General features: G+C 33.9%; 3 protein-coding genes and 1 long non-coding RNA gene across 4 annotated transcripts; all 4 read right to left on the bottom strand.

The window, feature by feature from the left end:
• Positions 1–1,177: 1,177 nt before the first annotated feature.
• On the bottom strand, positions 1,178–2,164 carry LOC137000020 (uncharacterized). The gene has a single exon (XM_067355517.1). It carries the CDS (start codon positions 2,162–2,164, stop codon positions 1,178–1,180), a length of 987 nt encoding a protein of 328 aa, XP_067211618.1.
• A 320-nt stretch (positions 2,165–2,484) lies between these two features.
• LOC137000019 (uncharacterized) lies at positions 2,485–3,453 on the bottom strand. Its single transcript, XM_067355516.1, has one exon. It carries the CDS (start codon positions 3,451–3,453, stop codon positions 2,485–2,487), a length of 969 nt encoding a protein of 322 aa, XP_067211617.1.
• Positions 3,454–5,853: 2,400 nt separating this feature from the next.
• Positions 5,854–7,814, bottom strand: LOC137000238 (uncharacterized). The gene is made up of 2 exons (XR_010890511.1): positions 7,163–7,814; positions 5,854–6,348 (listed from the first exon to the last, which is right to left on the bottom strand). It is a non-coding gene; the product is annotated as an uncharacterized lncRNA (long non-coding RNA).
• Positions 7,815–16,418: 8,604 nt separating this feature from the next.
• Positions 16,419–27,448, bottom strand: LOC105668572 (transmembrane reductase CYB561D2). The gene is made up of 3 exons (XM_012361021.2): positions 27,175–27,448; positions 24,033–24,291; positions 16,419–21,362 (listed from the first exon to the last, which is right to left on the bottom strand). Exons 2-3 carry the CDS (start codon positions 24,285–24,287, stop codon positions 20,868–20,870), a joined length of 750 nt encoding a protein of 249 aa, XP_012216444.1. The 5' UTR covers positions 24,288–24,291; positions 27,175–27,448; the 3' UTR covers positions 16,419–20,867.
• Between the last annotated feature and the right edge of the window lie 480 nt (positions 27,449–27,928).

The following is a 27,928-nucleotide window of genomic DNA, read 5'->3' as shown; positions in this document are numbered from 1 at the left end:
TAAACATTATTTATGTAACAATGAAAATATTACTATTTTCTGAGAGGTGCCTCAACAACCCAGCCTATTTCTTATATAAAACGCTCCTGCGCCAGAGCTATCGGCGGCTTGGCCGCCAGCGGCCAGGCGGTAGTGGGGGAACAGGAGGCGTTGTCTCGGAAATCGGCCCGAAATGTGCAACTAATTCCGAGCGCTGATTTAGATGGATGCTGCTTTATCCACGCCAAAGCGATGGTCGAGTCCGTCCAGCAATGGAATTTAACGGCGGGACATCGCAACGAATTACGCACGAATTCGAGTAACTTTGATAATAACACTGCAGCAAAAAGTTCTAATCGAGGTATACTTAAAATCTTTACCGGTGTTACTTTTGATTTTGCGAGGAGTCTCACAAAGACTTCTCCAGAGAAGGAAATAATTCGAATATGTATAATTTGAAATAATTCGAAATACACAGCGGCAGCATAGGTTGAATTCGATGCGTCTGCGAAACCGTGCAGCTCCCAGCGTTCTGTATTGGATCCGAGTTGTATCCACCGATCGATCTTAAATCCGTCTATCTCGTTTAAAAATCTCTTAATAGCTTCCCATTGAAAAGCGAAGGACTGTAGAAGAAGCTCGTCCCAATCTAGTTTTTTTTTGCCAGAGAGATTGCATGAAGATTTTTACCATGTTCGTGACGGGCGTACTCCAGCCGAGCAGATCAAAGATCTTCGCGATGGTGGAAAGCACTGAGCGCTTTGTGCTTGAAATCGACATTGGACTCGTGATACCAAACTGGAGTGAATCGGCAGCTGGATTCCAGCTGATGCTGAGAATTTTCAGATGTTCATTTGTTTGCAATAGTTTGTTGCACGCGAGATCATGATCTTCAATTGAAATGTCGTTGAACAGTAGAGGTGAGTTGCTTGACCATTTTCGAAGGTCGAATTTGCCTATATGGAGCAACGCACAGACTTCACTTCTGATCGTTTTCAAAAGAGGAATCGTCTGCTCCGAATAATACATCGTCGACGTACGTGTGATTTTGTAAGACCGAAACGGCTAACGGAAATGCATGTCCTTCGTCTTGCGTGAGTTGCTGAAGCACACGTAACGCGAGAAATGGAGCCGATGCTGTTCCGTACGTCACCGTGATTAATTGATAAGTTTGTGGACTATTCGAATCATTATTTGCTCAGAGAATGCGTTGGTAGTCGAGATCTTGTGGGTCGACTAAGATTTGACGATACATCTTTGCGATGTCTGCTGAATAGACGTATTTAAATTGTCGCCAATGTAGTATGACGGCAGCTAAATCTGCTTGCAATTTTTGTCCAGTAAGAAGATGATCGTTCAGCGACGTGTTGTTTGATGTGCGACTCGACGCGTTGAACACGACGCGCACACGAGTGGTGAGGCTGGAATCACGAATGACCGGATAATGCGGAATGTAGAGGCGTTGAGCTGTAGATTCGGTTGCAGGCGATAATTTTCGCATGTGCCCGAGTTCTTCATATTCGCTTAGAAATGCTTGATATTCATCTCTCAAAGTCGGGTTTCGCTTCAGACGCTGTTGGAGCGCACGTAAACACGAGATATCGCGAGATTTACCGATTTCGATTGGAAGACTGAATTTGAAGGGAAGGCGCACGATGTATCGCCCTTCCGCATCGCGCGAATGAGTAGCACGAAAATGCTCCTCGCATTGCTGCTCCTCCGGACTCAACGTCGTCGGCTGATGAATTTCTTCGATCTCCCAAAATCTACGCAGTTTCCGATCAAGAGAGGTCGTGCTCGAACAATGCTGCACAGTGATGGCGCACAGTGCAGCTTGAGCGGACGTAGGGCCCGATAGCACCCATCCGAATATAGTCTCTTGAGCGATGAGCTCTCCGCGATTGCCCTTCCGAACGTCTTCGAGAAACACGTCGCCATATAAGTCCGTGCCTATGATGATGTCCACGGAGTCTGTACTCAACGAATCAGGATCCATGAGATTAAGATCCTCTAAATAACCCCAGTTGATTTGTGATATGGTCGGCGACGGTACATATTTCGTGAGCGACGGCAGAATTGACGCTGTCGTAGAGATTGTTGGCAAAGACGAGTCGGTAGGAAATATATAAATTTGCGCGGTGTACCGAAAGGTGCCTGCGTTGATTCCTCCGATTGCCGATTTCATATCGGCACCAGTCTTTCGCTTATGAAGGTCACCTTAGATCCCTGGTCAAGCAACGCTCTCACGATTACTTTACGGCTGATTCGAGATCCGATTGTGATACGAGCGGTAGCGAGCAAAACTGATGCACGCAACAGAATTTGCGACGTTGAGCATAGCGTTGTCACTGTTGCGTTAGCGCCATCAGTTGACGCTTTTGAAGAGCTCGGAGTGATCTCGGTGGACTCGACAACGGATGAAGCATTGAATGATACCTTTTTTGACAAGTCCGACATGAGTACTTGCTTGAGCACGAGTGTGTGGGGTGCTCTGAGCTCAGACAATTACTGCAACGCTTCGCCTGCTTCACGATTTCGAGACGCTGATGTGGCGTTTTTTTTTATGAATTGCGGACATTTATTGATAAAGTGCGACGCTTTACAGAGTGGGCATGCTGGTGTAGTCGTGGCAGAAGCGGTAGCGCTAGAAACTTTTTGAACACGCGATGCCTTAGACGAACTGGTCGGATTCAATTCGTCAAGAGTACGGGAGCGCGACAAGATGAATTTCTTTAACTCTTCGTACTCGGAAATTGTAGAATCATCGTCTCTTTTAAATTTCCACGCTTTTCGCGTAACAGGATCTAGCTTTTGTGTCACACTGTAGACGAGAATGTCGCTGACTAAATTGTCCAATGAACGATTTAAGTTTTTTAATGACGCAAGCGCACGATTCACTTTATCGATTAATTCAATTAATTCGGAAGAGTTCTCGCGTGAGACGGTCGGAAGATTCATCAGCGACGAAATGTGCATCTCGATGAGCCGACGTTTATTTTCGTATCGCGATACTAAAGTCTTCCATGCACTCTCGAAATTATTGGCTGTGACGGGAATATTCTTGATTGATTCGAGCGCGCGACCGGTGAGACTTGACGTGAGAAAATGCATTCGGGCGAAGGCTGATATTTCGGTATTATTTATGATAAGAGATTGAAATCTGTCACAAAAACTTTCCCACTCCTCAAAGTTGCCGAAGAACGATGGAATTTTGATCGGCGATAAATGCGACAATGATAATGTTGCCTCACTTTTTATAGACTCGTTATTGGCTAACCGGGCGACTGTGACCAGCTCAATTTCTTCGAGGCATTCGGCCATGTAGCCAAGAGTGTTTTGGAAGATGTCCTTATGCTCCTCGTATTGATTGTTCCGGAAATATTCGAATGCGTCACGTTTTTCTTCCGGACAAGCTTGTAATAATGAAGCATGAACGATGCGACATTGAGTCCACGTCTCTTTGAGCGTTGACATTCTGGAGCGCATCCTTGCGGCAGTGTAATTTTTCTTATCGAGTTTTTTGAAATTTTCTAACGCTCGCGCAATCGAGCGTAAATTTGAAGTTTGTTGTACCAACAGGTCACTCATGTTGATTAATTTTACTTATTCAGTTCACACAAGCTAGCCCCTATGAATAAGCCCCTATGAATAATCACTTGACCGAGAGTTCAGTGATTTCGCACTGATGCACCAATCCGGCTCGAAGAACCAAAATTATGTTTGCGTTTTGAATATTAAAATTCGATGGAACAAAGAGAACTCACTAATATCGCTCTAAATGAACGAGGTACATCGAGAAAGCGAAAAGTCGTGTGACAAAGAATGAAGGAAGTGGCAAAGAGAAGAAGGACAGCGCAAAGTATCGTCTACCAAACGAGACGGTGAGGTAAGCACTATGAGTGAGAAAGAAAGGCGTATGACGAGCGTGACCGAAAGACGGGCGATAAAAGGAAGTAAAGACGAAGCAAATGTCTTCGGAGCAACTCACAATAACTTACTTAATAGATAACGAACAGAATAGTCTTTAATATATATATATTTAATTATTAATGAAAATAAACATTATTTATTATAGCGAAGAAAATGTTACGATTTCCTGAGAGATGCCTAAACAACCCAGCCTATTTCTAATATAAAACGCTCCTGAGCCAGAGCTATCGGCGGCCGGGTGGTAGTGGGGAAACAGGAGGCGTCGTCTCGGGAATCGGCCCGAAATGTGCAATTCCGAGCGCTGATGTAAAGCATTAATCCTAAGTAATTTTTTAAACATGCAAAAATAAAAAAAAAATTTTTTTAAACAAAAATCTGAAACAAATTTTTTAATCAGAAAAATACAAAAATATTTAGCAATAGTGCAATAAGTATAGTAAAATGGTACTCAGGACTGTCAACAGAATTGCCGAGAAAAATTTTTATCCTCGTGAAACTTAAAAATTTTTCGGGCCCGTAATATCCAACCATTGAAAACTTTAAAAAATTTATGTTTTACTAGGGTAAAAATTTTCTCGATAACCGGCAGTTCTGTTGAGAGTTCTGGACCTCCCCTCCCCCCCCCCCGAAGAGTTCTAACGATAATTATTGACACTCGAAGCGCTCTGAGGCGAAATAAAAAAGTTCTCGATTGTTGAAATTATACGGGCTCGAAAAATTTCAAAATCCCACTGGAGTAAAAATTTTTCTCTGTAATCGGCAGTTCTGTTGAGAGTTCTGTATAACCCCTCACGAGTTCTAACGATTATCCTTAAGGCGCGAAACGCTAAAACCAAAATTAAATGAGTTCTCGCTATTTTTCGTTTTCTAAGTCGAGAATTTCAAATTTAATTTACGTAGTATTTCGAGTAGAACTATTTTTGAAACTTATCTAGAACTATAGAACTATTTGAAATCTACTCAGAACTATAAAAAAATTTAGATTTTTTACATAATGAGGGGTGTCGTAAAGTTAGCCCCCCAATTTTTCAAATGGTGTTTACTTTAAATGGCAGAACTCTTTCTAAAATCTGAGAACTCTAGAACTCCTCGGAGGGCATCCAGAACTCTAATCATTTTTTTCAATTTTAAAAAATGGGGGCCAACTTCACAGAGGTATTCCCAATAACACCAAAATCATATATGTAATACTCCTATATTGCTAGTCTCGTATCTTCACAATGAGAGGGACGAGCCCCATAAAAGAGAGATGCACGAATTCCAAATATGGGCATGGACGGTCAAGCCTCATTATGCGCAGGCGCGTCTATTGAGTGAGTGTGAGCGAGAGACAAAGAGAAACATTAGAAAATAAAACGGAAAGAACGCGAAACAGAGAAAACATTACCCGGTCGCGCCCGAATGTTTATTCGCAACGTACCTCTGACGGATAAATGTTAATTAACGAATAATAATATTTGAAGAGAAAGATTGAAATTATAGATGCAAGGTTTTTCATTTTAATTGACGTTCTAAAATATCTCGAGAATAAGATATGGAATTGGAAAATGTAATCTTTTTATGTAGAAGCGTTTTTGATAGTTCAAGCAAGTCATTATTACTGTTTTAAATGGAACGATCCTAAGATTTAATTTACATCGATTCCTCAGAATATTCAGCGTAAAAAGTTGTACGAGTAAAATAGACAAAAATGGAATACAAAATATTTTATGCTTTAATCTGACGTATTTCAACATAAAATATCTCGTAAATATTTCTTCAAATCTTCATGAAATAAATCATCTCATCAGTAATCTTTTTCAGAAAAGAGAAATGATGGTACATAAGTAAATATATAAAAGACGTACATATTAGATTGGATCAAATTTAATGTGAAATTATAAGAAATACATTTTACTTGGGTTTTTTAAATTTGTGAAATGTAGGATAAAATAAAGATTGCCCTCATGTCCACAATTTCTTTTAATCGGTTACATATATATAATGTTACATTTTTATGAATATCTTTACACAATTAGTCGTGATTAAATAATATTAATTTTGTGTATTTATTTCGAAGATAAACTTCCATCCTTTGCTGCCTTTTTCTGACACAAAAAACAAATTCGCACCATCGTACAGATCACGAATATAAATTATGTGAAAATATCGCCTAACGCTGTTTTAAAAAATGTAACCGCATGCGCACAAAGCAGCTGGACCGTGCGCGAGAGAGAGGCTATTATACGTCTGCACCGTAATGTTTGGGCTAAGGATCGACACTCTTCTAGCGATATAGGAGTATTACATATATGACCAAAATATACAATTCAATGGCGACGGGCTCGGCAAGCTTAACCCAACGGTAGAGAGGCAGGGCAGAAAGCTGGATACGTGAAATAGCGACGAATCAGGGTCAAGATGAATACGACAGAGAACACCGAAGACACAATACACCAGCTTTAATAAAATAAAATAAAGAATAACAGCTTTATTAGAAATGCTTGATTATATAATAGAAAAAAAGAAAAGAAAGGTTTCGTTCACTGAAATAAATGTTACAAATTTTTACGCGGTTCCAAAGAACAAGTCAAACAAAAAAGCATTAACGAACCGATGCATAACGGATAATTTCGAACGGAGGCAGTCAAAGGAAGTTTACAATAAATAGAGCTGTTTAGAAATACAATGTAAATAAATGAAAATCAGTTAGTATTCAATCCACTGGACTTATACTCTAACGAGGCTACCGAGCACGGAAATGCGATAGACAAAACACAACTCTAATTCATAACGATCAGTAACTATCGCAAGATATTTCCGCTGACTCTAACGCGAGCAAGACAGACAGCACAACACGTAATTCCACGCAGTCGATTCTCCACACACAATACGACGACTTTACTAACGCGAAACAATTTTCATGCGCTATCGCACTCATGCACACGCTACACTCACAGACGACACGAACAGCTGATTATGTTCACGACGGCGATCTCCCCGGTATCTTACACATGCGGTGCACGCACGTCTAACCTTAATCTACGAATACGGGACCACGAATTCACGTGTACGCCTGATTTCGATAGCTCGGTTTTATTCCCATCAAAACGCGAGATGTTCACCAAATGATTCGGTCGACGGCTTTAACCAATTCGCCGCGACCTTTGGCCCACCAAAACGTAACACTAAATATCGAGCGAGCGATCTCACGACGTCACGGGATTCTCGCGAAATTTGTTGTTTATATAAATAGATATAGCGGCAAATTTACCGATAATCTGCCTTAGCGATATGGCTCCTCTCTTTCTCTTTCTCTCTGACTCTCGCGGCAGGCAGGAGGCAGTTGATCCTTATGCACGGTGTAAGAATATAAGGTGATTTTACGGCAACAAATTTTTGTGATTTTCCTGTTATTGTTCCACATTGAACCGCTAGGTGGCTACGTGTTGAGGGACTTTAAATATATATATATATATATATATATATATATATATATATATATATAAATTTTATTAAAATTTTATTGTCCTGCGGAACTTAATTATAAATATTCATTTTCTTAAAGAAATTTAATTTTCTATAAAGACTGGAATACATTATTAATTATTTTTTCTGCAAATTTAACTAAGAATAATTTTTTATAAAAAAATAAAAAAATATTTTGTCAGTAATATATATTTTTATACACAATGTTAAAAGTTTTATTTTAAAAAATTTGTATTATTTAGGACTATAATTATATATAGATGTGCTTTAGAGATTCATCATCTATCCACATCTATCCATATCTTCTATTCTTTTTTACTTGGGATTTTGCACCAACGTGACATCTTGTGTGACATGCCTTAACTATGACATCTTGATCACAGATTTTTTGATAGAATACAATGGTCGTGAAATCACCTTATATTCTTACACCGTGTCCTTATGGGACAGCGACCAGAACACAGCAAGACGAGCTCCTAAATCCCGATCAATCTCGCGTCGATATCGGGATGCGCGGTCGTTGACCGCGCACGCGACGCTGGTCGCGTGACCAATTAGCGTGCGCCCTTACACGCGTGATCTAGTAGCTATACGGTGCCGCGTTATCTCGGGGCTCCACACGGTGGCGCGAAATCAAAATGTCATTACAAGGACAGGGCGAGGCAGAGGACATTCGAGCGGTAATACAGCATTTGGAAAAACAACGATAGATTCGGGTCTGGACGGAGCAAATGAATGCCGAAATGCACGGGCTGAAGAAAAACCTAGCCCGAGGATCAAGGCTGTGCCAAGAATCTGGATAAGCCGGGGCCGGATGGCAGTAGTCCTCAGGAGAATCCCGACTGCCCCGATTACCGTGAGAAACAGAAATTGACGGCCAACCTCGAAAGCTTGCGTGGACAGGGCAAAGGGCAAAGGGTGAATAAGATCCTTGTTCGTGGTCCCGTATTCGTAGGTTAAGGTTTAGACGTGCGTGCACTGCGTGTGTAAGATACCGGGGAGATCGCCGTCGTGAATGTAATCAGCTGTTCGTGTCGTCCGTGAGTGTAGCGTGTGCATGAGTGCAATAGCGTATGAAAATTGTTTTGCGTTAGTAAAGTTGTCGTATCGTGTGTGGAGAATCGAGTGCGTGGAATAACGTGTTGTGCTGTCTGTCTTGCTCGCATTAGGGTCAGCGGAAATATCTTGCGATAGTTACCGATTATTATTAATTAGAGTTGCGTTTTATCTATCGCGTTTCCGTGCTCGATAGCCTCGTTAGAATATAAGTCCAGCGGATTGAATACTAACTGATTTTCATTTATTTACATTGTATTTCTAAACAGCTCTATTTATTGTAAACTTCCTTTGACTGCCTCCATTTGAAATTATCCGTTATGCATCGATTTAATGCTTTTTCGTTTAGTTTGTTCTTTGGAACCACGTAAAAATTTATAACATTTATTTCAATGAACGAAACCTTTCTTTTCTTTTTTTCTATTATATAATCGAGCATTTCTAATAAAGCTGTTATTCTTTATTTTATTTTATTAAAGCTGGTGTATTGTGTCTTCGGTGTTCTCTGTCGTGTTCGTCTTAACTCTGACTCTTCGCTATTTCGCGTACCCAGCTCTCCACCCTGCCCTTCTACCATTAGGTTGAGCTTGCTGAGCTTGCCGTCGCCACTGAATCGTACATTTTGGTGTTATTGGAAGTACGGTTTTGCATTTGGAAAGACTCCGCGTGGAGCGGAGTTGACACTTCTGCGGCTGGCGCCCAACTTCGTGTCTCCTTTTCGTGCGTATCGGCTAATAGCGGCGGTAACTCATTTTAATCCGCGTCCGAACACCCGACGCTACTATTTCATCTATCCGCGACGTTTTCGCTGCTCGTAGTCGAGTTGGTTACGCCCTTCCGAGCTTGGGCTATCAGGCTCCGGGTGGAGCGGCGACGAAAAACGTTGCATTGTATATAATTTTATAATAATGTATACTATTCAAAATTGCGTTAAATTAGTAACGTTGTATTTCGCATCATTTTGTCACTTTTTCAAAGAAAAATATTTCTGTCGCAATCTTGCTTTAAAATTATCAATTCGGACATATAAAATTGCATTGGCATCGGAAAGAATGTACAACACCGCATTAGATCAATGTTGCACTGCATAAGCTCGTGCAAATTTCGATCGTGTATAATTATTTCGATAAATATTACTTTGTGAAATATTTGAAAAAATGTGTGTGACCATCGTATTACAGTCAATCATAGCCCGATTTGTGGAATTCGAATGTTATATCATCAAAACGAAGACTTTTATTCATATTAAATTTTAAGTACAGAAAATTTTCAAAAATTTCTGTCTGCGATTGTATAAAACTCCGCGACGAAGCATCTCACTCTCTTTGTTTCACTCTCACGATTAACAGTTTGTAAACAATGAACATTGTTATGTATATCAACAATGTGCTGATTGGATATTACGGAATCGGAAGTTGCTAGCTCCATGCATCGCGCAACCGTGCTGACCGATCGCCTCGCGTTATAGTTCGAGAGTGCTCTCTTCATGCATTGCGCATTTCTACAAATAAATAATAAAATACTGAAATTACTTATTTCTTATTTTAAAAATAAGAAATTTTAAATTTAGTTTAAATTTTGCAATTTATTATATTTAAACCTTAAAATTGCAAATTAAAAATAAAAATTAGATAAGTACATATGTATGTAGAAAAGAAAATTTTAATTACATATAGGGATATATAAATTTAAAAAATGGAATTAAGAAAATAACATTCTATATATACAAATTTGAAAAATGTGATGTATAACATGTATAATGTGATGTATGACTTTAATATGTTAAATATAAGTTCCATTAAGTATTATTAATAAATTTACTTGTCCAATGTTGTTGCAATGCATCGAAATAGTCAAAGTACGATTTTGAATGCGGAATTTGTTGCGATATGAAACATTCACAATAATTGATATAATCGTTCATGCAGTAATAAATATAATCTTCTTTTGTAGCGCATGTTATACCGAATGCTTCTCTTTTTTACCAAGCATTATAATATTGAAGCACTACTTTAATGAATAACATATTTGAAAATAATTACATCATTACATTCACTACAGAAGTTAATATGCTAATGTCAACCAAAACTAAGCCGGTCATTTAAGTTCAAACAAAACTATGAAATATCAAACACAATAATGCACAATAATTATGGACTACGCGCACACGGTTATTACTACTTGTTAATTATTTAAATATGTATGTAATTATGATAATACGTACACATACACACAATTATTATTACAATTAATAATTAATTGTAATTACTAACTATCAATTAACGCGATAAGCAAATGAATATTATTTGTTGTTGTATTATGGATTTAATTAATTAAGAATTATAGTAATAGAAAATCACTTATATTAAAAGACTCACCAGGCGAGGCTTTTATATATACACAAGTTTAGAATTTTGAGTACAAATTATAACCTCAAATTTTTTTTCTTATTACTTTAAAACACATTTAATTAGAAAAATTAATTTAAAAAAATTTTGCTTTATTATTCTCATAGATATATCTGTAAATAATAATGTTAGGATTATTGAAAAAAGAAAATTATATTTAACATTATTTGGTAAAATTTTTATATAACGGAAAAATTTGTTCAATTTTTTTGTTATTGACGAAAAAGACTTAAGACAAGTTTCCATAAAATCTAATTTTGGCATAAATTCTATTAGGTATCAGTTTTCATTGGTTCGAAAACGATTAATGAAATTGCCTCCGCCGACGAAAAACTAGATTGCTTTCGGATCGATAAAAATCTGTTTAGTGATCATATATTGTCATTGAATCATAACCTTATATTGATTTGTACAAACAAATAGAAATCATTTTCAAATAACAAAAGTGAAATGTTTATATTGACTTGTAGAAATGCATAATAGTGAATCATGATGTAGTGCCAAAGGTTAGTAATGTAATGTCAAAGGATGATGATTTATCAAACAGTTGTGATAGAGTATCAAAGATAAAAGGTAATTTTGATAGTTCCGATGGTTCTAATAGTATATCTATCATAACAGAGAACAGTGATACAGATTCAAATAACCCCATTTCTCAAGTTAATGATAGCTAACCCAGACAATATGCATGTCTTAAACTTTAAGACTTAAAGCATCTAAAAGACGTCCAAAAAACTCGTCAGGAAAAAAATGTGTCGTTTTTTGAACGTCTTTCAGATGTTTTTAAGACTTATGTGTTGTCTGGGATATTATTGGTTTCTTTCTTTATTATCCTTTCACAGTTCTAGAAGTTTTTTAAGTCTCAAATGGAATTGACAGAGAAAATTTTAAGGTATCAATTTAACATGGAATTACTACAAGATAAAATCAACTTTTATAAAAGATTTCGTTAAGATGTCGATAAGATGATTGGTATTAAAAAATATGCACGTATATTAAAAAATTTCTGTATAATAGGACCTTAAAATAAAATATAAGTTAAACTACTAACATACAAAATAAAATTATTCTGTTGCCAAAAATAGAAACTTTGTTTCTATACGAAATCTCAAATATGTTAATACAAATAAATACAAAGTTATAAAAATTATTTGAACCTAAAATTATTTAAACTCTCTTTAAAATTAATGTAATATTCTATTACAAATATGAATTTTCGATATGGTGTACCAGCGCCAAGTTTCTTACATTCAATATTTTTTTATTTGGATTACATTTTTTCTCTTAAATACGTATTATTTATTATTCATTTGAAATTTATTAATAAAATAGTAAAGTTTTGTTTATTGAAAAAAATATACAAAATGTTTATTACTTATTTAATATTAATTAACATATTTTGAATTCTAATAATTTCTATAATTTTTGTATTTATTTGTATTATTGCATATGGCGAACTAACAGTTCTAATTCTTTGAATAGAATTTTGATGTTTTTCTAATATCTTGTTTGTTGAGCTGACTTGATTTTTAGTTAATCTGATTCGATTGTAGTTAGTGCAACTACATTCAGTTCAACTCTGAGACTTGGTTGTCACTACTCAATTTTTTTTTTTTTTAGTATACATTACATAATGGTACTCCGCGTGAAGAAGCACTTCCAATGTCGCGTCGTCTTGTCTTTTGTAAAAGTAAGATGTTCGAAATATCTTAGAAAATACGCTGCCAATATTACGTGCAAGCGTGCAATATATTTGATGTTCTCCGCTTCATATTGCTCGCGATGGAAAAGCATCGTGGTTCCTTGCAATTACTCAATTGTTGAAATTTAGCAATGCTTGCTTCACTACTTTCAAATAGAAACGTATGCAGAAAAAGCATGGAAAAATTCCCGTTAACGAAAACGAGAATTTTTCTTCGCCTCTAGGTCGAATTCGGTGAATTGGCGGCCGCCGCAACACGAGTGTTTTCGATCGTGCTGATTTGATCAACATTTAACTGCATTGCACTAAATAACGTAGCCAATTGCGAAATTTTGCCGGTGAGGCACCCATTTTCCAACAAATTTCAACGCTTTCAAGGCACGCACAGAGTGCACGCGTTGATTAAAGGAGCATTTCATACGCGCATGCTTCAAAGAAATAAATTTATCTACCATAAATTTATTTATTATTTGAGAGAATATTTGATGTACTAGACCAACCATCCGCAAGTTCATACTTGCATAATATCGACATTCTTAAGTTTAAGATTAAATTTTTCAAATTAAAAAAAAAATGTTCTGCTATTCTGAATTATTCAATTATGCAAATGTGATGTGTTTCAAAAACTTTTATTGACGTAAATAACTGTCAACTGCAATAAAACCTCAGCCTGTTTATAAGTTACCGCACGAACGTTGCGTTATTAAGCTAACTCTAAACAATGTGTTTACTTGTTAAGTATTCGACAAATCCAAATAAATCTCATTCATGCGACGAATTTAATTGCTTGCTGCATACAATTACGACATTGTTGCATCGACAGATATTAGTCCACTCACGTGATGCAACACATGTGTGGCTTGGCAAATATCTGTCAAGTGAATGTACTGTTTGTCAACAGCTTTCAGTCGCGTTTGGCAACAAATTTATGACTTGTGGTTATTTCATAAGCGCTTTGATATTATTATTTGTCATGCATACATATTATAAATTTCCATGTTGTTTCGATAGATACACAATTTTTGTTATTGTTTTGCATTTTATTTTAAAATGACATATTCGTATGTTAATATTTTACAGAGAGATATCGTATAATATCTCACTTTTAATTACAATTTTCATAATAGAACTAATTTAATTATACGCTCCTTCCGTTTCATGTGCGTATTAAATTTTGATACATCAATGTTTAATTTTATAATTCCACATAAGTTATATGTAATTGCAAGATGCATCCTGGCGCTTTATGTGGCAGTATTTTATGTATCGCACTATTTTATGTAACAAATATCGCATTTAATCTCCTGTCTATTATATCGTGCCGCACTTCAAATGTTTCTGAAATATAAAATTTCATATAAAATCCTATATTCTCTTATTCGATTAGATTCTGGACTTTTGCAAAAATAAATACAAATTTAATTTCAAACGGCTATCTGTATAAAAGAAAATTGTATCAATTATTACAATTTCAATTACTGTCTATTGTAGAAGAGTAATATAAAGTACAGTAATATAGTAATATAAGTATAGTAATATAAAGAACAGATAAAAACTGATATAAAGATGTTATATCCAAAATAAAACATCTATTAAAATTATTACATACGAGAAATTTTAATATGTCAAACTAATTTTGCAGTTATTGATAATTTACTTGCAACGTACCTTGCGTCTGCGTATTAGAAAAATCTTATGTTTATTTATAATTATAAATTCCGTAATGGATTAACAGACAGTTCTTTCTCAACAAAAATTAATGAATCTTAAACATAAAGTTATATATCGGAAATTATTGAATTTATAAAGAGTAAACATCCAAGCGTAGAAACAGGTAACAAAGGTTTTATCGCTCAGTTAACTTCATTTAATGGAAATTTAAATTGACGTTTAATTACTAACATATTGAATGGCGGTAAATTGAAAATTTGCAATACGCGGTCGCTAGTTATTAAATCACTTTGCTATGGAATGAGCCGTACTCTAAAAGAACACAAAATTAATATAATTGAGAAGAAATATACAATATAATATTGTACAAACATTAAATTAAAAAAATTAATTTGCGCAAACATTTTTAAATTCCAATTTACTCAGCGATTCTTAATGCAAGCTATTATAAAGAACAATGAGTTACATACGAGAAAACTGCAGAATCCAAGATGAAGAGTACAAGATAGCATTCACATCTCTCAAAATGATCCCAGATCGATGGCTCGACACTACTCTCGCGCAATATCGCGCACACGGTCGTAACTTCAGGCACGCGAGATAATTTACTGTCGACATATTTCCACCTAAACCTGCGTTTATTACCAGCAAACTGTGACGAGAAATCCAACATGCTGTGTCCCTGTTAACTTATATATACATATACATATGTATATATATTTATCTTTTTCTCACAATTCGAGACAACAATTTATCACCAGTTGACATTGCAACTGTAAGAGATGCGAGGATAGTGGATAATCGGAAACAAAGCTTATGTTTTTTGATTGAATAAATTAAAATCACTTTTTAGAGAGATACTTTATCACAATCATGCGTTTTATCACACTATATTATAAATTTGAACTAGAAAAGCTTTTATCAAGCTATAGCTGTCCTTCAACTTGTTTGCTTTCTATTTTATTTACTAGTGTCTCTATTATACCATTATATTATTTTATTTATATATTGTTTGTGTGGTATTTATATAAATTCAACCGGTGTATATTGAATGACACGCGTATTGTGACGTAGAATTTCCATAATACGTAAATAACTTGCGAAAGATATATTACGTAATACCACATGTGCCGTTAATCGATATCTCTCAGTAAAATCTCTCATTTAAAATTTCTGTTGAATAATATAAATTATTAAGAATAATTATATATTAATTCCCATTAGGCATAAATCTAATTTTCCGCTTTTTAATTTAATTACTCAAAATCCAACATAATAGCTGCACACGTACGTCGTTCAATAATATGATATGATGTGACATACACGAGTTCACACAACGCGATAATGACATATCTCTATTCTAAATGAGTTTGTTTTGCGCGTGCGATCGTGTATCTCTCGTCTCATTTCGGCATCCCAATACTGACTGCGGTCGTAAAAGTTGGCATAATCCAAGTTCGGCACGAAGCACGACCAGTACTGACGTGCATCGCAATGTATACGTTGTGTCTCACCGAAAATCAGAATGCCGGAATATCGCGGTGCGCTATATTGTATTTCCAGGTAATATCTATCTGTGGATACAATTACAGAACGGGCGCGACAACGCGACACGACACGACGCGACGCGTCGACGCGCGTCGGTGCATTTTCGTAAATTATGCGGAAGAAACGGATGGGAGTGCGTTGATATACGACGTAACGCGACGAAAAGCATTTTTCAGCAAATGACTTCTGTCTGTTGTTTCAATCCGCCGCAATTCGTCTGCGAGCAAATAACGTATGTAAATTGTTTCAACGTGTAAGCCTTATTGCCGCTAGACCAATTTTAGAACTGAGGTCAAAAACAAAATTGCTATAAATTGTTCTTTGGAAAATAATAAATTTTAATTAAAAATTGGACGTATGTGAGTAACAGGATTTTTTAATTAAAAATCACAGCACTTGTAATATTTTGTATTCCAGTTATCATAGATTTTATATATTATTAAACCAAATATGACGATAGAATTTATACAATTAGTACTCTTGCGTGAAATTGCATAGGAGAATTGCACAAATTTATTAAATAACTAAACGTGGATGCTGCGTTATTAATGTGGCAGACACGGATGAGAGATGGTATAATCAATTGAACTGTGATAACAATCGAAGAATTCATTTACATGCATTAAATGTTAATAATAATAAAAATAACCACAGCAGTAAGTTATTTGCATTTATTTGCAATCAATTTAATATACAGATTACAGATAATTTGTTAGTATAACCAATTCTATTAGACAAATAACTAAATAAATATGTCTTTTCAAAGTAATGACTCTTACTATTCGATTTTTGGTTGTGTACAAAATTCACGAATTTTTAATGTGCGTTTTCTGATTGTTATCAGAACTATCCATCTTTAGATATATTGCTGATATAATTATTTAAAAATGTTTATAATTTTCTCTAATTATACAACTAATATCATTAAACGTTAATACATATTATGTGTTGATTACTGTACGTTTGCATTACATTTCTCGCTTTTCTTCGTTTATATACATATATATATATTTATCATACGGAATGAGTATAAAATGTGTATACTCTCTAACCCGCTTAATTTCATAGTGTATAATTTCTCTTTAGTCCACCACTATTTTAATTGACTTATTTAACATATGCGATATATTATTATTTTAACAATAAACGATATATCCAGCTTAATAATAATATGCATATTCAGTGAACATGCTTTAATTATCGTATATGTCGACTATTCAATCGAGATTGAAGAATGTTATTGAATATATAAGAGTGTAATAACAAGTATAATAATTTAATTTAATTTTATATATCTGAATCTCCGGATAATCACACTATGTTTATGAAAATTTTAATAAGTAGCATGCTAAACACAGCTATGATAAACATATGCAATATTTGAATTGCATATTTAACATTATAACAGAATGTATTTTACAACAGCATTTATAATTATTTACATATATTTATAATTAAGATATTAACATACTAATAAATGGCTTTGACAAAACGTATTATTCAAAGCTGTTTGTCAGAACAAACACGTCGATAATTAAATTTATTTATTAAAGTTTTCCGAAATATGTGCTTTGAACTACAAATAAATTATGCCGAATTAAATCGCAAGCGGGATAGTATATAAATTCATAATTTTTTGCAAATTTACTATACAACGTGGAATGTCAAAGTACACTATAACCAATACGGATAATACATGGAAAAATGGCGCGAACGCGATTTTAGAGAGCCCGAAATTCCCGCGTAATTAATTAATGCGATAAAATGATACGTGCTTGCACAGTGACAATTAGCGACAAACTACATTACCGAAACTCGTTGTTTATTGCAATTAAAATATTTTTTGGTTTAATAAACGTTGCATTATGTCATTTTTTCATAATTATACCAGCAATTACTGCACTGTTTGTTTTATATATCAGATTTAAAAATCGCATTTTCTCTCTTTATGGTTCGCATTCTTTTAGGAATTCTAGCATGTTTTTTGACATGTAATGTGATAATTTATACATATTTTTATCTTAAAATATTATTTAAGTCAATATTTAGCCTATACTTATTTTAACTTTGTTTATTATAATACAATAATTTTTACGTTATTAATAAATTTGTGTAGACTTATAATAGATTTTTTTATTTTATATGATATAAAATTTATTATTGATATAAGGTAAATTATTATATATAAATTAACGCATTAGGCTTCGACTTATTTCCCACTCTACTGAAAAATGCTCTTGCGGTATTGTCATCGCAAGCAATTTGCATAAAGTGAGAAATGACGTCTTGAAATTCTCACTGTAAAACGGCGAGAATTTTAATTTCTCTACCACTGCCATCGCTGTGCACGCGTAACTTTCGAGCGCCGGGAATTTTAAAACGCCGCTTATTACTGGTCTGGTGCTGGTGGGAGGATTTAATAACGCAAATCCCGGGGAAGTACAGCGCGAGTCATCCTTTCAATAAGGAAAACGTACGGACGACTCACGTTAGCGGAGCGTGGACAGACATTGCGCGTCGAATTAATCCGTAATGAATGATTCATGAGGCCTCGATCTCCGCGACCTAGCGTTTGTCCGCTGCCGTAAAAATGGAGCAGAGTTCACCATCGGGATCGAAGATTGTCGAACGAGATAGGCGGCCTGCACCAATTAACACGATCGTTGACACACTTCCGCGCTTTCTAACGCCGATACAAATAATTGCACGCGCGCGTATCGCGGATACGTGCGTGGCGATGCAAACGTTCAAGTATCCGGTCGTATATCGCAGATATGCGCAGCTATACTACTATCGCGCGCAAATAAATATCGGTGCACTTCTTGCGCTCGTTATCACGCGCGTATAAATATCACTCGAGTCCCGTGCACTCCCGGCATTATCGCGCTCGTTTTGCGCGTCACAGATGCGTTAATTATCTTAACACGGATAACGCGCAGCAGAATTAGGTATTACGGCATGCTGTTATTATTAACAATTTGAAACAGTGTTTGCAATTTTGCAATTACGATAATCCCACATCGCGATTATGCGAGGCGGAATGTCGGTTATATAGATAATTGATTGAAATTTGGCAAATGTATCAGTCGTCGCATCGTTGTCATATATTGTTGTTATTGTTATTAATAATAAATGTTGGATTTTACGAATTCTTGTATTTATCAATTACATGATTGATTCATTCATGTGTCATCACATGAAAAACATTTGAATATTTGTTGAAATAACATATGTATAAAAGATATTTGGGTAAAAAGAAATTAAAATCAAATTTCGTTTCTCTATATTTTTTAATAGCTTTCTTTTCGCGAACCGCATAATCGTGTGATGCGCACTTCGTGAGTATTAGCTACTTCTGTAAAGCGATCGGTCCGATTAACTGAAGCATCGGATACGCAGTATCAAATGTAGTCGAGTACATGGGGAAATACGGTACAGGCTACGTTTGGCAGTGAGGAGAAATTACGACTTTCGAAATTTCAGGCTGCCGCGCTTTCGCGTCTAATTAAACTTTGACTTCTCTCGTTTATACGCCCGTCAGAAGCTAAAGTGGCACGCTGCTGCAACCGAATGCTTGCGCGCAGAATACTTGGCAATTCGATTCCGTAATAACATTATCTCCACCGCCAAAGGGCTCGATCTTTTGTTCGCAAGATATTTTAACAGCACGAATATGCGGTTAACATCTCCGTCCTCTGAGCGCTTTTTAAAACACTGCGTCCATCCCGCAACAAAAAAGCAAGCATGACACCAAAAAATTAGTAACAATCATAAAAAGTAAAAGAATAATGAGTAATAATAATAAGAATCTATAATAATCAATTAAGGTCAGTTTAAGTGCTAATAAATTAAATATTAATAATATCGCTTTGAGTTTGTAACGTAAATATAAAATTTTAGGATTTAATAATTTAACTTTTCACATTTTGCAAATAACAGAAAATATTTCATATTTACATTATTGTTAATCAAATTAATGATAATTTATTTTTTGGATCATTTTTAATTCGTAAGTTTTTAGAAAGTACAATTAATTTTATATGACATAATATTCGTATTTTAACATATAAGTTAATTTTCAAAAGAGTGATTTCTTTTTTTGCATAATTTATACTACTTTTGCTTATAATTTTGACATTATAATAAAATTTTCCAAGAAATTTTTTGTATTTTCTAATAGAAACAAATGTGTGTGTATCATACATCCTACAAAAAAAAGAATATATATAAAAAAATCATTTGATCCAAGTATTCTATTCGTAATAAACTCTCACGATTTTGAATTGCTCCAATATCGAGTAACCATTATACGTATAAGCGCGGATTTTTCAGAACAATGCAACCGTAAAACTATTACCGATTGCATTCGAGTTTCATCAAAAAAATATCTGTACTTATTGTCAGTTACTAAAACACTTTTCCGCAATAAAAAGACAGATTGAAAAAGTCCAATATAACATTTGGACTCACTCGATACATTGAAAAGATGAATAAAATATGAATAAAATAATTATATAACAGAATGCTTTTTATAAAACGCGATAAAATTATTAGTAAACTTAATAGCATTTTTATGCGTTTTTTTTATAATATATGCCAAAAATTTCTTTGTAAACTACGTCGATAACTTTCATTATAATGTACATATACATATAATATACATTATATATAATATTCTCATTAATTTAAATGCAATGTATGATATATTTATTCGTAGAGAGAAAGACATTTACTTTTATTATTTTATATTTCAAACTTTTTGTTGAAAGTTCAGATCTTTACCGGCATTGATGATTTCCACATTATATACAAGATTTTCAAAAATCTTTAGATTCAAGCCAGCTTCTAACGATAAATATCAACTGTCTAATATTTATCTAATCTACGTTCTTTTAATTAATATATATATTATATTATTATATACATATTATATACATATTCTATCAAATATTACATAAGAAACTATTATTTCATTAAACCGATGATAAAGAAATTAGCAATTTGGTTATACTATTATTCTAATTGTATAAAGAATAAATAACCTTAGATCTCTCAAAGGAAAGATTTCGCATGCCGACATTCTCATATGAAATGGGAGGATAAATTTATGTCAAGGAACCAACGGCCTGCCTACAAAGAGAAACGAGCGAGCCTCGCAGGGATAATATTGTAATCAGCACCGTAAGAGCGAGTAGGACATCATGCTCCGTCTGCGACGCTTCGTACAACCACCCTTTTGTGTAAGCGTAACACTGCGAAACCATACCGATGACAAAACCGGCGGTGCCGAGAAAATTGTGAAGGAATTTGGTGATCACCGGTCGTACGAATTTACGAAGCTTCCACGCGATCCATACTGGATATCCGAAAACTGTTACCGCACATACGATGACCAGCGAGGAGATGCCCGTGATGCCGTGAATCGAACGAAAGTGTGCTGTTTTGGCATTGTACATTATACCCACACCGACAAGATTGAAGATTAGCCCGATAGCCTGCAGAACCCAGTGAAGGTGCTTGTTGGCACGGCGCGACCAGCGACCGGTCAGAACGTTGTCACCTGCCAGGACGATAATGGCTTCCGACATCAGCAGGACGTACTGAAAGGATGAGATCACAATTCGTAAGCGAGCATGGGGAGAAGTTCGCGTCGTTTGGCTAAGTCGTTAGAAGTTTTTGGCTATCTTGGCCTAAACTCTCCCAATAGGGGAGGAACACAATCACGCTCGATACGCGATTCTATGCTGGTGGACGCTATACGAAGGAGCCACGCGAAATGGATGTTGTAATTTGTGTTTCGGTGGGTTACCGAAACTCAATTGCAACATCCTCTGTAACATAGAATACTTCCCGCTTTATGGCGCGTATGTAATATAGTACGACCAGATAAGCGCGAGGCATATTAATTTTTTTCTGTTTTTCATCTAAATATACGCAGCAACTGGAATTCTTACGCAAACATTTTTATAACAATTACTCTACAATAATAATTAATATAATTTTATGCTATGAGACCCACTACACACCGAGAAAATTTTATATAAAAAATTACAATGTACGACAGTAACCGCGAACCATGAAGAAATTATAAAAATTGTTACTATGTTTTCTATATGTAAAACATGTGTAAAACATATGTAAAACATAGTACAAATTTTCGGTCCGCGGCTACTGCCGTTTTGATATAAAACTTTTTCTTCGTGTATAGACGATTTATAATTTGCAATAGAATTTGAGATAAAATTTTATTTATAATTTTATTGGAAAATACAGAACATTTAAAGAATCAGTACACACACCTGTATAAAATATGTCACTGATATATGTATATATTGTATATATGTACATTTTAATTCTTTAAATTTTTTTTTATATTATATAACACATAAATTTATACACATATTATACATACATAGAATTCCAACGGAATTATAGATCTAAAGTAAAATTAAGAATAATTTATAAAAAGCATATAGCACTTAGCGTTTTGCATATATATTTTTTTTAGGAGATAGAAATTTTCAAAATAGATTTGACTAAAATTATAACTCATATCGTTTCTTTTATATAATTTTAACAATTACAATAATTTTTTTTATATAAAAACTTCATATTATTTTTATTTGCAATTAATATTTCTTTCTATTTACAAGTAATGTTAAACTGAGAAATCATAAAATTTTATTATCAATTCGTATTATACTTAAAGTACGAAGCAATGCAAAAAATATACACAAATATTGCGAAGCTCATATTGATTACGTATGTACATACATTAAAAGTTGGAAAATTTCTTGAATATTTGTCAGCGTAAAAAGAATAAAACAGATATAAAATCTAGAATAATTAACGTTTCACCTCTGCATAAAGAGCAAAAATGTACGTTTGCTCATAAAAAGAATTTTCTTATATATGCATACATTTTTTCTAGGTGCAGATACTTTTATATTTATTTAAAAATGTGTGCAAAAAAATTAATTACATTTATTCTGTAAGAGCAGTTTGTGCAAACAAAAAATTTAATAGAAAAATGTATACGAAGAATTGCTAATTTAAACGCATCAAAATTAATGATTCATCTAATATCTAAGCTGTGTTTTGCACAGAAAAACATCGCAATTACGTTTTATTCGAAGCACAGCAAAACTGGAATTGTGTTAGAAGGAAAGGATACGATCTACCACAAGTTTGGTCGTAAATTCTTATATTGACGCGGATAGTTCAATGAAGAACGTATCTCACACGTTGAGCTTTTCTTCGGGCACAGCTCCGCGCTATATTAGATGCATCTCGATGAGCTACGTAATAAATGAAAATGTCTCGAGCGTGGAAAGCTTTAAGAAAATTTAGGTTACATGAAAACTTTTATCTCTGCAAAAGATCGTCGCGGCTAGAAACAAGCTTTATTTTTTTTTTATATTAACGTTTAAGAAATTCTAAGAGCAAATAAACATACAGAATATTAGTGTGCGACATAAATTGCATAAATTATGTAGTATATTTGAAGTTTTGGTTAAAAATTTTTTACAAATCTGATCGTAATTTCTATTTATATGTTTCATGCATTATACTATAGGATAAAATTAAGAAACATGGTGGCATCTTATAAAAATGATCAACAATAAATATAAACAAAAATGGTCTTTTCTTAATTGAATGCGGACGCTTCCGATAATATCGATAGATTAATAAACAGTCAAATTAATTATTGCAATTGATTTGCGCCTCAAGGGTAAAGCGAAGTTCCGATATATGTAAACTCTGTACAAACTTACTACATATACCGTACACAAATATATAGACAACACACAGCTTAGAATTTCAAAATTTTAGTACAAAATATTATTAGTTATAATATTATTATAGTATTATTATATTATAATATTATATTAGTTATAAATTAAGGTTATTTTGTTAATTAAGTACTGAATAAACAGATATTTTAACTTTGTATACTTTATAAGAAATATAAATATTTTATTCTTTTATTGCAAACATAACTTGCTTCAATCACATTGCATATCTAAAGTTTTCAAAAAGTTTTACCTTGTGGTCATGCATCAAAAGTATTTTAATTAATCCAGATACCGCGAAAGCGTTCAAAGAACTCGAGTAAAGTGCAACGAACTTAGTGCTTGATTATTAAAACCTTGATGATAATATCGGTCGACGCAGCATGACCAATTTTACCAATTTATAAATTATGATATTATAAAATTAATGAGAGTGAAAGAGGAAAATTGTATATTTTATGAAAATAGAATACTTACACCGATAGTGCAGAGGATCAAATGTATGCTTGTTATGGTATATTTTGCCTTCAATGTGCGATATATAAGATATATCGTCACCATAATAATCAATGTATGATTAATTACATCCAGTACAGAAATGATTACATGTCGAGTGCTGCAACTCGAATTTTTATCTTCAGAGTTTATATTTTCAGTAGAATCGCTAAGTTGAATCTCTGGTTTAGATCTTATCGATTCAAGTACTATTTTGTCATTGTTTCCATTCGTCATCGTTCTGCAATATGTACAATTTGTTATTGATGCTATCATTAGACAGAGAAATTTTGCACATAGTATTTAATAATTAAATAAAAACGTTTATGCAACATATTATGCAGTAAATATTTTTATATTATAATATATGTATATAAATAGTTACACAAAAAAACAATATATATGTTATGTATTTAAATAGATATATTAATAATATAGATGTAATGTAGATTTTGTAAATAAATATTTTTTCCAATGCGTATAAATCATTAGAACTCTTTAATATCGTTGAATAGTATTTTAAGAAATAAATTGTGAGTTATTTGCGAAAGTAGGACACAAGAATATTAAATACATAGTATTGTTATTAAAATTTCGCGACGATAATATTTCGATGTATAAATACAGTGATATTAATTAAGCTTTAATAATGCAAATAACGATTTATACTATTTTTGACGTATTTCAACAAAATGATCAATTTATGCCAATATAATTCAAATATAATTCAAATTCAACACAAAATACAATACACACGCTTTGTTTCAATAATTTTGATACTTATATAATTTATCAAGCATATGTACGAAAAAAAGTAATAATTACGATAAACGCGTGTCTCGACAAATTTCAACTGAGATAGTCATATTTAATTTTTATCAAACAATCTCACAGAATTTATCAACTGTCAGCTAGATTTACAAAATTCGTCATTCATAATGCTATGCGAAAATATCTCCGGGAATTTCCCTGTGAACTACTGACACATTTATTTATTTATGCATGATAATTCTTGTAACTGATAAGTGGGAAATTACAGCTGAATTTTCCTTTAGCCGAGTACAAGCCTTATCACTCAACTCCAAGAAAGCGAATTTAGCTCTCTAGGCAACCTCTAAAATTGAACGATCGTGAAAAAAGAGAAGAATAAAAATCAATCCGTGTGTGCGAGAAGCAGAAAATAGGGTTTGCCAAACGAGGTTACGAGGTCGTATCTATTGCTTCTGTGCTATTTGTTCCTTCCTTAATTATAAAAATTATTTTTTCTTGGTTTGAGTTAAGAAATTTTATAATTGCATAAATATTAATAATTTTTTTGTTTGTCTGCCACATTTTCAAATATACTAACTAAAATTAGTTTGACTTTTTACGTTTTTTTGTTAGACCAAAATAGAACAAAATAAAAATTAGTAAAGAAGCTTTCTATAGGTACGTTCCACTTGGCGATCGCAACGCTTGTGGAATCATTTTATCTTTGTTTTTCATCGAAAGTTAAAGAAAGATAGATAATGTTCACGAGCGTTGCGATCACCAAGTGGAACTCAGCCTACGTCGTATATGTGTATAACAATCTAAACTAATTTTAGTTAATTCTATATACTTGCAAATATGGCAGACAAACAAAAAATTATTAATATTTATTCAATTAACATTTATTCAATATACAAAACTTCTTTGTATATATATATATATATGTATATATATATATGAACACTTTAAAGGTATACTATGTTAAGTCACATTTTATCGAAAATTCAATTATTATTATCACAAAACTATACTCTAATTTTTACCTAATGACAAATGTTTTCAATAAAAATAGAGATCTTGACTATATAAAGTTAAGTCACAATATGATGACACATTCACCAAGTAAACAATGTTAAGTTACATTAAAATCATATTCCGTAATCACACAACTTAATTTTCTGAAACATCAAAGTTTGATATTATATCTGCGAATACAAAAAAATTTGCAGAACATTGTAAGGATTTTACTGAAAGCGTATCAAAAGCGAAAAATCTCTTTAGATTTTTCTCCTGAAAAATTATGTTCAAGTGACTTAACATAGTATACCTCTGAAGCTTATATTTACTTTGCGATTTACAAAATTAAACTTTTTAAATTATAAAATATTAAACTGATGCACTAGCAGATCCTGATGTCGATAATAGGGGGGGGGGGAGGGGAAGGGGGGAGATTCAACCTGCTTTAATGCATTTTTTACCAAGATTTTTTAAACGGATCCAGCAAAATTGATTTTTTTTAACTTGGAAGGGCGAGGGTTTTAATCCCAAACCCCCCCCCCCCCTCCTATCAGGATCCGCCAGTGAACTGATATATACGTAAACTATATCCAATAGTATATTTAAAAATATATAATTTTCACAAATACCATATATAAAATAAAGGATAAATTTAATGATTTTTAGTAAAATAATATTTACATCACTTGATGATTACTTGAATTGATAAAAAACCGCTAGGGAATATCTTCTATAACAATCAGAAATAAATTTTGAGCCTATTACAATACATTATATTTTTTTATCACAATTCGTAAGGAAAAGATAACTGTAATAAACTAAATTAGTTTTTCTTTTTACCGAGAAATAGATAAACGCTAAAACTGCATGTCCACACGGTTTATTTTTTCTATTTTTTGTTATCCTTTTTTTATATTTTACTTCCGTCTTAAAACTGCCTATAAAATTTCGAACTTACTCGCCTGTAAACCATTATTCCCTGAGAATGTTTCGACGTTTTTGAACATAAATCACTTTGAAATATCGCTTAAGGAAGTACACACTTCTCAAGTGTTTCGCGGAATTTGTAGTCGTAAATTTTTAAACGTTAACATATCTTTTTGTACAAATTATAAATAAAATTATATATAGCTCACAATAATAAATGTTATAATAAAGTAAAATGTATGTGGAAAAATCAAAATTCTCGCACTTTCACTGAATCACTGAAAATCAAATTTGCGGCTTGTCGCCAAACACTCTATTTTACCAATAATTATTGTAAACTAATATAACTTAACATATCCAATATGTATTTAGCAAAAGGATGAAAAATTTGAATCCTGATACGTAAGAAAATTAAGATAATACAACTTACATAAGTTAACGCCGCAAATGCGTACGTAAATAGCACTTTCGTAACTAACTGTCTTGAGCAACGACTGGCGATTGTCGATGAAGGAAACTTGGAGCGCGCCAACTTTTTCCTCGTAATATATGCCAGCGAGCGAGTGCGCGCGATAAATGCGAACGGTGCGCGGGGGATCAGCCACGAGCGAAGTCCTATGAGCCGAGATCGATGTGAGGGCAACTATCGTAAGATTGAGTCTGCACTAGTCGAGGGAATCTTAAGTAAGTGCAAAAAAATGCGGGATGTCCCAAGCGAGGTCCCTGCAAAACGCGATTGATAAATGCACGACGTCTGCCATACTCACGTGACTGGCGTTGCATTAATAAGACAAATGCGGCACGTACCGAACATTATCAGATGTCTGCTGGAAAACGTGTTAACGGTGCCGCGTTAACGACACTGACTTTTATCGTGATCACGTACGCTTTATGTGCGCTCATTGGCGTAAGATGCAAATGAAACGGAGACGGATTAAACCGACGTCATCAAGGATGTAATCAGCCGGCCTAACTCAAAAGCATTCAAAGACCGACGCATACCTTTATGCCTGATGCAGATCCTGCCGCTCTCATGTATTAACTAGCTCTCTCGTGCATTAACCGTTGGAATTACACGAATTTTCATATATCCGGATATAAGGATTATGTTCGTGTCTTTAGCAAAGAACCTGCCCAATTATGCTTCATGAGATGGTAGCTCAAAGGTTTAAAGAAGAATTATA

This window comes from Linepithema humile, chromosome 5 (assembly GCF_040581485.1).
Source record: "Linepithema humile isolate Giens D197 chromosome 5, Lhum_UNIL_v1.0, whole genome shotgun sequence".
Taxonomy (NCBI): domain Eukaryota; kingdom Metazoa; phylum Arthropoda; class Insecta; order Hymenoptera; family Formicidae; genus Linepithema; species Linepithema humile.
The sequence above is the reverse complement of the archived record's forward strand: the minus strand, read 5'-3'. Positions and strand labels throughout refer to the sequence as shown.

What these genes read in the sequence shown, in the direction of transcription:
- LOC137000020 (XM_067355517.1), bottom strand. Translation starts at nt 2,164, where the DNA reads ATGAAATCGGCAATCGGAGGAATCAACGCAGGCACCTTTCGGTACACC.
- LOC137000019 (XM_067355516.1), bottom strand. Translation starts at nt 3,453, where the DNA reads ATGTCAACGCTCAAAGAGACGTGGACTCAATGTCGCATCGTTCATGCT.
- LOC105668572 (XM_012361021.2), bottom strand. Translation starts at nt 24,287, where the DNA reads ATGACGAATGGAAACAATGACAAAATAGTACTTGAATCGATAAGATCT. An exon ending in TGATCCTCTGCACTATCGGT is followed by an intron (nt 21,363 to 24,032) that starts GTAAGTATTCTA and finishes TCATCCTTTCAG; the next exon opens with TACGTCCTGCTGATGTCGGA.